Here is a 12,332-nt window from a genome sequence, read left to right on the forward strand (position 1 = left end):
ATGCTAGGGTAGAGAGTGGCTTTTTGGTTTTATTTTGTTTTGTTTTGATTAATTGATTTTTGCCTTTTCTTATTGGAAAGCCTTAGCAGTTGTAAAGCTGTAGTTTAGGATTCCTAATCTCTACTTAATTATGTGGGAAAAATTAGATTGAAGGCTTATTGGGGTTCCCCGATAATTGGACTTAAATGTGTTTTTCTTTATTTTAGTTTTTTCTTTTGTTTGGTTCTTCTCAAGGACATTTATATAATGGATAGAGTACAGATTGAGATCTGTTGTCTCTTGTGGAAATTACTTACGTGGGTTCTTTTCACAGAATAGTGTTTGTTTTGTTCTGTTGGGAGGGAAACTATGCCTCTGAAAAATGTCCACATTTTTTCCTATGGCTTCATTCAGTAGTGAAATGTAGTGATTTGATTTTACCATGAGTCACTAGCATATTAGAGGGTAGAACCTGGGTCTCTTGGAAACGTCTCTGCTTATTGTACAGGATGGTTGTAAGGGTCAAATGAGATACACGTGAAAATTAAAGGAATCCCGAGATACTTAGAAGTTGAAAGAGCTGGTCAGAGCTTATCGTTATCCTTTGCTGTTTAATTATATATCATGTAACTGAATGTTTCACAGTGTAATTAGTGTATAGGAAGTTCAGAGCGTTTCTTTAAAGGAAGATAATAAGTGGTTTTGCAGATGGGAAGTTACTTGTGTAAGGAACTCTCTTTAACAGATAAACATTTGTGTTTTTCATACATTACTGAAGATCCAGAAAAACAGAGAGCAAGAAAGAGGCCTGTTATTTTGTAGTTATGTATTTTTTATTATTAAGTTTAGGGACTTTTTAGGTATGAGAAAGAGGTAGTTGAATAGGAAAATAAACTTAGGTGTTTAATTTTCTATTTTGGAAAATTTTGAGCATATAAGATCTACAGGATGAAAAGGGATGAGGTTTTTAGAAAGGGAAATAGAAATAGTACAAAGATTGGGGCGCCTGGGTGACCCAGTCAGTTGAGCTTCCGACTTTGGCTCAGGCCATGATCTCACGGTCCATGAGTTTGAGCCCCACCTCAGGCTCTGTGCTAACAGCTCAGAGCCTGGAGCCTGCTTTGGGTTCTGTGACTCCCTCTCTCTGCCGCTCCCCACCTCAAATGTAAATAAACATAAATTAAAAAAAAAAAGTAGTACAAAGATGTACAAGAGTAGCCCTTAGGCTCACGTTAGCCCATGCTTCCTTTGATTCTGACTACCTGTGTGGAATTGTTTTCTTTTTGAAGGAAACTTGCACATAACTTCAAAAGAAGATTTGATACTTTATTTCTGGACTGCATATATATAACAAGACCATCAGAATGTCGGGAGCCTCAGTGAAGGTGGCTGTGCGGGTTCGGCCCTTCAATTCTCGAGAGACCAGCAAAGAGTCCAAGTGCATCATTCAGATGCAAGGCAACTCGACCAGTGAGTACATGTTGTGTTCTATCAATTATATCTCACCTTCCTATCCTTTCTCTTTTCCCTTCTTAATGTGAACAGAATAAATGAACATTTGGGTATTAACACTTTGGACTTTGCTATTCTGAATGATCCACTAAGTGCTTCGCCCTGTGATTTTTGCTTTCGTATATTTAAATATGGACTATTTCTTTTGTTCTTTACAATTGAGAAATCCCTGGAAAATGCAACTAATTTAGCTAGAGTTATTAAGTTAAAATATTTTTTTAATCTTTTTTTTGAGAGAGAGAGAGAGAGAGAGAGCGCAAGCAGGGGAGGGACAGAGAGAGAGGAAGACACAGAATTGGAAGCAGGCTCCAGGCTCCAAGCTGTCAGCACAGAGTCTGACATGGGGCTCGAACCCATGAACCATGAGATCGTGACCTGAGCTGAAGTCAATCGCTCAACCAACTGAGCCACTCAGGCGCCCATTAAGTTGAAATCTTAATGATAATAAAGGTGTTTGCAGTGATTTATACTTAACCATGATGTGAAATGTATCTATTGAGGCTCTAAGATTATTTTTCTTTCTTCATTTTAAATGGCACTTGACCTTGCCAAGATGGTCTTAAAACTTACTCTCCTTCCTTACAGTGATTCTTTGAGTTGAACAACAGATATAGCTACAGTTGGTAATAAACTCACAAATTTATTACTAAAATTTTCAGTAATCATTTGTTTATAATTTTTTTACAAATAAAATTATCTATTATTGAAATTGAAGTCATTACTTTTGAACTTCTTTATATATAATTGCTTAGGTGAAAAATGACTTAAGCTGGTTTATTTTGTACTTGGATTAATAATTAATTGATATGGATCTGTAGGCAAATTATTACTCAAAATACTGGTAGGTTCTACTGTCTTGAAACCTACAACTTTGTGATAAAGCAGAATCATAGGTCTTCCGGACACACAAGTTAATGCCTAGTTGTTGGGGAAACCATTCTGATCTCCTCTATGTGTGGGCCATTTGCCAGTGTTCTCTGTAGAGAATTCTACCAGTGGGGAATAAAATTATATATTTAAGGTGTACAACGTGATGTTTTGATATATGCATACATTGCAAAATGATTACCACAGTCCAAAGTAATTAATGTATCTATCACCTTTCATAATTACCTTTGTGTGTGTGTGTGGTGAAAACACTTGAGATCTATTTCTCAGCAAATTTTAAGTATACAGTACATTATTATGAACTATAGTCACTATGCTGCACATTAAGTCTCTAGAACTTATTCATTTCATGACTAAAAGTGTGTATTTTTTAATGAATATCTCACCTTTGACCCCATCCCTAGCCTCTGTTCTCTGTTACTATGAGTTTGCCTTTTTATTAGATATTTTTAAAAGATGCTAGAGTATGAATTATATCCTATGAGTAATTGTAAAAGAAAAAGATGCAAAATTTACTACTGAATTGTACACTTTAAATGGGTGAACTTTGTAGGGTATGTAAATTATATTTCAAGTTTTTTAAAAAAGGTCAATATTGATGATTTGCTCCTTTCTTAAAATTTGAGCTAGATTTATAACTGAACTAGAGAACAAGTGTTTGTGTTCTAAATGCCATTCATTTAAGCTATAGTATTATTCATGCTTCATTTTAAGAATTAAGTTCTACACAATATATAGGGGCACCTGGGTGGCTCAGTCGGTTAAGCGTCTGACTTCAGCTCAGGTCATGATCTTGCAGTCTGTGAGTTTGAGCCCCGCATCAGGCTCTGTGCTGACAGCTCAGAGCCTGGAGCCTGCTTCAGATTCTGTGTCTCCCTCTCTGTCTGCCCCTCCCCTGCTCATGCTCTGGGTCTCTCTGGCTCTCAAAAATAAATAAACATTGAAAAAAAAATTAAAAAAAAAGAATTAAGTTCTACACAATATATAAATCTTTGCACAGAGGCCATACTAATTTGTATCAGTTTAGTTTTAGTATATGTGCTGCTGAAGTGAACATACTGAATCCTGATTATTGAGCTCTTGTTTCTCCCTGAAAAATGTATTTAATTGTAACTTAGTTTAGAGGCATTTTTGGCTGTTGGTGTTGCCTCTGAAAATGCTGGTATAATCATTTAGTTCTTTTAGAAGGTGGGCTTTAGGAAGTCCTGGGTCAGGAGCCAGAATTGATCCTAAAAAGAACTACTTTTCTCTGTGATATGTTTTACATACTGAACTGTCCAGGAGAAATCCCCAGTGTCCCCAGTGTCTGTTGCTACTTTCTTTCTTTTTTTTTTTTTTAAAGAGTGTTAAATTTTTTTATTATTAACCATTTTTTTTTTTTACATTTATTTATTCTGAGAGAAAGTGTATGAGCAAAGGAATGGCAGAGAGAGAGAGGGAGAGAGAGAATCCCAAGCAGGCTTTGCACTGTTAGTGCAGAGCCCAAGGTGGGGCCCATCCCACCAACTATGAGATCACGTCCTGAGCTGAAATCAAGAGTCGGATGCTTAACTGACTGAGCCACCCAGGCACCCTAAAAATCTTACTACAAACTTTTAAGTAGAAAATTAGTATTGGGGACAGCTAGGTGGCTCAGTCAATTAAGCATCCAACTCTTGATTTCGGCTCAGGTCCTGCTCTCATGGTTCAAGAGAAAAAGGTCCTCCTTGGGCTCTGTGGTGATAGCTTGGAGCCTGCTTGGGAGTCTCTCTGCCCCTCCCCCTCTTGTGCACATGCTCAGTCTCTCTCCCTCCCCAAATAAATAAATAATAAACTTAAAAAAAAAGAAAGAACATGAGTATTAGAAGGCCATATTCATGAAATACAAAAATCAATTAATTATATAACAAAAATAAATGAAAATGTTTTCTTAGTATAAAGAATGATACTCGTGTTTTTTTTTTTCTTGATGACAACTCATTTTATAGATTGGTTGTAAGTTTATACAAAGTCAAATAGCATTGTATTAATTTCTCCTGAGTTTTTTCTTTTTGTGACTCCATAAAACATTCATTCACATGGTATAAAATTCACAAGGTACAAAGAATATACAAGTATAAACACTTCCTCTGACCCATCATGTAGTCAACCAGTTCCCCTCCCTAGAAGCAACTTGTGTTTCCTTTCCTTCCGGAGAGAGTGCAAACAGCATCTTTTTCTAAGATAGCTTTTTACCCTTTTAATTAGTGATAAGGTATAATAGTAGCTTATATTTCAGTCTTCACTGACTAGTGTTTTGTTTATTTTCTCACCCCTTCCCCCAGCAGTGTATGTTTTAAATACCTGAATAATATAGCTCATTTGTAAGAGTTGTTTCCTTTGAGATTTAAACATGAAAAAATGTCTGTATAAGTTAATAAAGTTTTATGTATTAGTAGGTATCTACTATATGTATAATGGGAATGCTGAGTACTAAATAGAATATCAAAAAAGTGCTCAATTGACTATCTAGGAGAATAAAACTATTAAGAGTATGTTGTAAAATGAAAAGGATTTTCTGTAGTTCTGGATAGTTTGAGAAGTAGATCTGGGTCTGCTAGATTTTTCAGACTTTGTTATTTTTTTGATCATAAGGATTAAAAGCTCACTAAGAAATTATTAACGGGTAATAAAATATGAGTGTTCGAGCTCATTGTTTCTAAGATATATAACTCTCTTTTTGACCTTTTTATTTTGATTGTGTAGAAAATACTGTCAGTTTAGGGGGAAAAATAAAATTGTCCGAATATGATATTCACTCTGGCTGGAGAATGTACCATGTTTTCACTTGTAGTAGGTAGCAAACTGAGGAGAAAATAAGATCTCTGGTGGTGCACCTTTTGAGGATAGGACCGTAAATTTTATAGTTTGTGAGGATCTAAGTTCTATTCACTCATTCTTGCTTATCTCCCACAAAAATCTCTCCAGAATTATTGAATATATTGAGGTATCTTTTGACAAAATAGTAATGAAGAAATGGTTCTTATTAAAAGTAATAATTTGGTTATGATAGGCCTGGGTACCTTGTACCAGTCACATGACAACCAGCCTATGGACCATGTTAAGCACAGTGCTGAACTACCAAAGGGTTTTCCATCATACTTGGTTCAAAACCGTTGTACACAGCAAACTGAGTGGCTCTGCTCTGCCTTACCCTTTCTTTTCCTTTCTCTTTTGAGAGTTTGCTGTAAGGTGAGTCTGCAGGAAGCAGAGTTGTATGTACCATACGTAGGATCTTGTCCCTAAAGAGTCTACAAAAGTTTGCGGTGGAAGACACAGACATACCGAAAGAAGCTCAGTACAAAGTCAAAGTGATCAAAGTGATAATTGCCACAAGTAGGGGTTTTAAAACGTGCAGATGTGAGTTTGGCAAAGGGCACGCGTAAGGTACGTAGATGATGGGGCGTTTCAACTGGACCTTGTGGAGTAAGTGAGATTTAAACTAAACACCCAGCATGTTCAGGGAAAATTTCAAACTTGCAGGGTATCAGAATTTAATAGTGTTATAACCACGTATGGTATTCCTGACCCTCTTCCGGCGATGACCCGTGCCTCTCTGCACACAGCAGGAGAAGTTTGTGACTTTGAAGTTAACATTAGTCTACCGAGGCAGAAATCCTCATTTGATGAATCAGCCTTGGTTTTCTAGCTAAATACTTACTTTGCTGTGGCTTAGCAGTTTTGGGGTGATTTTGGTTCCTTTGAAAGGTGTTTGTTCTTGGAAGACTAATTAATTGAGTGAGACTTTTCCTCCAGGATTTTTGGTGGTTTCAGTTTTCTGCCATTGTTTGATATTTCTGTTTTCAGTTTTCTATGGCAGTTTCTTAGCAGTTTGGCTAAAATGTGATCCACGTAATTTTTATGTGAGAGATTTTAAGCAAACTACTTGCTCCATTAGAAAGCATTAGTGGCTTATTTAAAAAAAAAAAGTTGGGCTTAAGAATGGGAGAAAGCTTGCATTTTGTTGAAAAAAATGAAATGAATTTGCTATAGCCGCATGTGTTAGCTGCATTAAAAGACTGCTGTGCTGGCAAGCTGGCCTGGACTGTTGCTCACAGGGATTATAGCTGATTGCACACGGAATGCAGTGGAACGTTCCTGCCATAAGGTCTCTTATGACAAAGTAGAAGAGGCTGAAGAGTACTTTAGGGAATGTGCCAGATCTGAAAGCTGAGCAGTAGCAGCTTTATTTAAGCACTTTCTGGTCTCAGAGGGAATATTTTCCATGGCACAGATAAATGTTACTGCCTTGACATTTTGGAGACCAAGTGCATACAAATGGCTTTGTTTAATAATATCCTGTTAAATTCCAAGTTTTCCCACTTTGGAAGCTGTGTGTGTGTGTGTGTGTGTGTGTGTGTATGTGTGTGTGTCTGTCTGTCTAATTGCTCCTAAAAAGGAAAGTGGGGGAAAATTAATAGTTGAACTGCTCACATTTATGGTAAATCTGAAGACTTTGAAACTGCATTAATTCCCTGCTGAAAAACAGGAGGGTAGGTAAAGCTGGTTCTCACATGGTCCTTTAGGTATTAAATTATAATACTTTTGCCTTGCTTTTAACCACAGGAATCTGTCTGTAGCTAGCCCTTTGGTCAGTCTCCTTTATGTATTTATCAGTCTTCGTTGCTTGGGGTCTTCTTTGTTTTTCAGTACCCAAATCTTAGTGGGTAGAAGGGACCCTGTCTCCCCCCGCCCCCCCCCGCGCCCCCCGCCATTAATTACTAACATGGTACATTTTTAAAGGCTTTTTCATTCACACATGTACATTTCAAAATGGAATACTGTACATCACAACTGGTACGAAGAATGACTTCATGTCCATTAATGGAAATTTGGGATGGAGCAGGGGACAAAGCGGAGGTTTAGAAAGGAAGACTTTTGAAAGGAATTCTTTTAAATCTGAATGTATTTTGTAACCTACAATCAGAGTGAATTCTCCTGAAGTCTTTTCTGGGATAAGTCATAAGCTCTGTAACACAGCATCCGGAGTGCTTCATAGTGTGGCTGGAGATGTAGGATGAGACCAGCTCTTCAGCAGCACTTCTCCTCCACACCATGTGCTCTAACCTTAGAGAGGGAATGCTCGATATTTTTAAACACACCCTTTGTCAGCATGCATTCTGTGAACTCCGTGGCTCACTCATGCCCAGTCCTGTATCTCTGTGGCCTGCTGCCAGTGTAGTGCATTTCATCGAGTCACTGAAACTGCTTTGAAGATTGGGGCATTTAAACTCTTAATGGCACTAGTTTTTCTTAGAGAAAAAAAACTGGAAACAACCCAATATCCATCAACAGGGGGATGGGTAAATAAATCATGGTACACTTACAGAAAATAGAACACAACAGAGAATTACTGTGCACACACACACAAATTATAAGCAAATGGTAGCTATACAAGCAAGTCGCGAAAGAAATGGGTGTATTTATGTAAATCTCAAAAACATACAAAGCTGTTCTCTATATTCTTTATGCCCTACAAACACATGGGTAAAACTGTGAAGAAAAGTAAGGCAATGGTGATAAAATTCAGCATGCCTCAGAGATGAGGTGGTGGGCAGAGAGATCTGGGAGGACACAGTGGCACTGCAGGGGTGAGAATCATGTTCTAGAGCTGTCTGGTGGCTACCTGGGGTTTTGTTCTGTTGTTGCAGCTTGTACCTTTGATACATTTATATATTTAATGACTCTCTCTACTATATGTATACTAAGTAATTGGAAGAGCATACAAACAAAGGGAGAAAACAGTCTTCACCTTGCACATAGAGCTACTGTATACCCATGCCTCTCAATATCAGTGACCAGGGTGTATCGTATGATGGGCACAAGCCCATGAAATTTGTCTCCCGCCCCCTCTTTCTGAAGTCCTCTAGACATTTGTCACTCTGTTCTTCCAAGGAGAGGAATGTTTCCTTTTTAAGTTACATGTCCATAGCTCGTTTAGTTACTGGACTGCGAGAAGGTCAGCAAGAAGATGAGACTTATGTGGTGCTGGAAGCAGAGTTCAGTAAAATATATTGAAATCAACTTGGGTGCCAGTGGCATGGAAACTTTTTTAAAGTTTTGAAATGAAACACTTTTCCTCTAGTTGGGAGTTGGAGCTACAGCTGGAGGGGGGTGCGGGTGTGTGTGTGTGTGTGTGTGTGTGTGTGTGTGTGTGTTGGGGCTGGGGGAGTAGGAGTGCCCGGAAGTAATACTATATTTACTCAGCTGCAGTTGGTGGAAACTGAGTGTGTCCTTTAGAACGACTTTTAGATGAATTTTGAGGCTAGCCTTCTAAATCTAGCTCTGTCTGCTGGCCCCTGACTTTGCTGTGCACCTGACCCCTCTTCTGCCCCCTTGTAGTTTTGAAGGCAGCTTTTGCTTTCCTTTCCCTCAGGCCCAAAACGTACTTTGTCTTTTCTTCTACATCTGACACAGTGACTTCCCATGTGGCAACTTACTAAACTGACATTCTGGAATGTATCCCTGGAATGTACCCTCTTTTAGATGAGTTGAGTGAATCTATCATGAATTTATTGAGCACATTCTTTTAAGTATTCTTCAAGAACATGATTGTAATGGCTGTTCAGTATTCTGGTATATTAGCTAATCCCCTGTTATCACACACTTGAGCTTTAAAACTGCTTCTTAGGCCTGCTGTAAGAAAAGTGTCAGCCCCACACAGGTGGGGAAGGACTTGTTTCTGAAGGCAGCGTATGCAGCCGTTTACCTGGCATCTCTCCTGCCTGATAAGCATTTCAAACTTGACGCGTCCAAAACTGAACTCCGAGTGTGTTCTCTTCAGTCCTGCTTCCCTGCACTCTCCTCCTTCCACTCAGTGGAAATTGTCTTTGTTGTTTGCTCAGGGCAAAAATCACGCAGCCATCCTTGATTTCTCTCCTGCACTGTCTCCATCAGAAAGGCCTGTGGGCTCTGTCTCAGAAGGTACCCAGACCACTCTTACCTCTAGAGCCGCTGCCGCGGTAACCTCCTGGCAAGTCTTGAGGCTTTAACCTCTGTCTTCTAGCCCTCTTTTCTCAATAGAGCAGCAAGTGCAATCCTTTTAGAATCGAAGTTGGATTTTTTTTTTTCCGTCAAAACTGTAAGGTATTTCCCATTTCATTCAGAATAAAAGCTAAAGTCTGTTCATTGACCTCCCTTCTCCCTTTGTCAAGCATCTGGTCTTTTACTTAGTAGCATATTGGGTACATTTCCCCACGTATTCTGCAAGAATGTGATCTTAGTGGCTACACGGATTTGATTGTGTTTGTAAATTGTACATTATTTAGCTCCTTCTCTGTGATCAGACACTTGAGCCTAAAGTTTTTCATTTAGTCGGTGGAAATGTTGCAAGTGCACCTAATATCCCAGGGTTGTTGGTGAGGATCCAGTGGAATCTGGTATGCTGCATAGGATCGTGTTTGAAAAGTTATTTCTTAAAAAAATTTTTTTGTAATTAGTTTTGGTACCTAAATTGTTATTTTCAACGGGAATATAAATTTAAAGGCGGAAACAATTGCACCTATCTCCAGGTTGGAGGAGGCCTTTGGTATTGTGTATTTGTGACTGCTTTTTATTACGTTTTACGATTTAAACATCTTCAATTACCTAAAAAATCTACCATCTGGATTCCAAACAGGGCAGAGAAGACCAGCTGAAGTCTTGTAGGAAATTTAGTCCTCATTCTTGGCTGCTTTGCATCTGATTGTTCTGGACTTTTGAGGTTGCCTTAATTAAATCTAAACTATTTCATGTGGCCCTTATAGATGCATTTGATGTTTTTTTCCAAAAGGGAGAGCAACCATGCCCAGGCTTTTCTCTTCTTTTATTTTCCTTTCTTTCCTTTTTAAACGCCTTCTTTGCAATTCTCCAGAGATGTTTTGGAGTTCATTTTTCAAAGTCCATGCTGATAACATGGTGCTGATTGCTTTTGGTGGTTGCCCAGTGAAGCGTGAAGTGCTGCGATGGGAGCTAGCAAAGTCTGGAGAGCTGTTAGCGAGACCGGGGAAGGGCCTGCCACCTCCGTCTGCTTGTATGGTAGGCAAGGTAGGTACTTAGATTTAATTTTTGGTAGTATGTTAACAGTTGCTTATCTTATCAAAATCATTTCCAGTAGGCCAAAGACAGTTCTTAGTTGTATTGCTTAGGGATGAATGCTCTGGACATCCCGGTGGTAGGAGTAGGAAACACGAAATTAGGTTTTTGAGAGCAACTATAGGAAATTAAGTTTTTGTTATTCAGCAGGCATAGGCTGGGAGGCCACCAGGCCACCAGGCTCTCAGAGCCTTAGAGATAAATATCACAGTACCCTGACGACTCTTATGAAAGCATCGAGAGACATGTGAATAATTGAGGAGTAGGGCCTGGAGAGGTAGGGAATGTCTGGGAAGCCTTTTTGTTTCGGCAGAACAGAAAACTATATGGCCAGAGTTAGCAGAAGCTATGTGAGTGGTTGAGCTCCATTTGCTGTTTCCTTGTGACGTTCTCCTGGTCTGATACCAAGAGTTCATTTTATAACTGTGGATAAACTTGAGGAGGCAAAATGGGTGAAGGGAAGAACAAAAGCAGCTTTTTAAATGCTTTTTATTGGGGAAAAAAACCAAACCATGATTAGTAATTAACAACAACAAAAGCAGTAATAAACACTTCAGCTGTGCCAGCCACAATCAGGCACTTACAGATTTTTACCTCATGCAGTGCTCACAATAATCCTAGGGGAGAGATTCCTATTTTCCCCGTTTCACAGATGACTTATCTGGGGTCGCACATCCAGAACTTGGGAGAACTAGGGAATGAAATTGAGTTGTTTGATTCCAGAACCTCATTCTTAACCTCTCTGCAGCACATACTGCCTCTCAAAATCCTCAGTTTTATTATTCTGTGTAGAAGTTCGGTTTATGTGTAATTTGACCTTAACTGTTACATGAAAGTTTATTTTGATGCCGTTCTTGCTGCAAGGTAGTTGTGAATAACAGGGCATTATAATTACTTCCGCCATCTTTGTGCCGTTTGGACTGAGGGAGAGCTAGGCCTTCCAGAGCATCTCCTTTCCCAGTCATTGAGCATTTGCTTAGAAGGGCAGAAGAGATGTCAGTCGGGGGCTTGTTTAATGTTTATTACTTGGGTGCCTGGCTGGCTCAGTCTTGGGAGCATGCAAGTCTTGATCTCGGGTTTGTGAGTTCGAGCCCCACTTTGGGTATAGAGAAATTACTTTAAAAAACATAAAATCTTAAAAAATGTTTATTATAGCTAGCATATTTATTTTATATCCAGTTGAGGATGGCACTGTGACATTACAGAGTTGGTAGAGTTTTTTTTTTCCCGTTTTATATTTATTTTTACTACTCTGGGATTGAATAGTGAACACATATAGTAAGTATGTTTATATTGTTTATAGGATTTGGAATCTAAGTTTGTTCTTTTAAATGATTAAGGAACTTTGTGATTATAGATCTTCTCAATTCTACTTTCTGGCAATATGCTTTTATACCATTTTAATATATTTTGGAAATATGTTATTCTGAGTAGAGGAGGGAGCTGCTTATGGGTTGTGGTTTTATGGTTTGGGAATATAAATGTTGTACCAAATGGCTTTATTTTGTGCAGTATTCCTCATATTTTGGGTATATTTTGGAAGAGGAAGTTTGTACTGAAGATGTCACTGGGATTTTTTTTTTTTTTTAACGTTTATTTATTTTTGAGACAGAGACAGAGCATGAACAGGGGAGGGGCAGAGAGAGAGGGAGACACAGAATCTGAAACAGGCTCCAGGCTCTGAGCAGTCAGCACAGAGCCCGACGCAGGGCTCGAACTCACGGACCGTGAAATGACCTGAGTCGAAGTCGGACGCTTAACCGACCGAGCCACCCAGGCGCCCCGTCACTGGGATTTTTAACAAGCCCGAAACATTGCTGTGTTCGAAAAGTTAATATAAAGTTACAGTGTTGCCACAATGA

At 38.9% G+C, this 12,332-nt stretch overlaps 1 protein-coding gene across 10 annotated transcripts in view; it reads left to right on the forward strand.

Annotated features, from left to right (window-relative positions):
- KIF1B (kinesin family member 1B) overlaps positions 1-12,332 on the forward strand; it is a 147,052-nt gene that overhangs the window by 14,983 nt on the left and 119,737 nt on the right. For all 10 annotated transcript variants that reach the window (XM_030327939.1, XM_030327929.1, XM_030327932.1 and 7 more), the window contains exon 2: positions 1,269-1,449. In XM_030327939.1, the coding sequence (XP_030183799.1) occupies positions 1,344-1,449 (106 nt within the window). In that variant the 5' untranslated portion in view covers positions 1,269-1,343. The remainder of the gene's footprint in view (positions 1-1,268; positions 1,450-12,332) is intronic.

This window comes from Lynx canadensis, chromosome C1, assembly GCF_007474595.2.
Source record: "Lynx canadensis isolate LIC74 chromosome C1, mLynCan4.pri.v2, whole genome shotgun sequence".
Lineage (NCBI taxonomy): Eukaryota > Metazoa > Chordata > Mammalia > Carnivora > Felidae > Lynx > Lynx canadensis.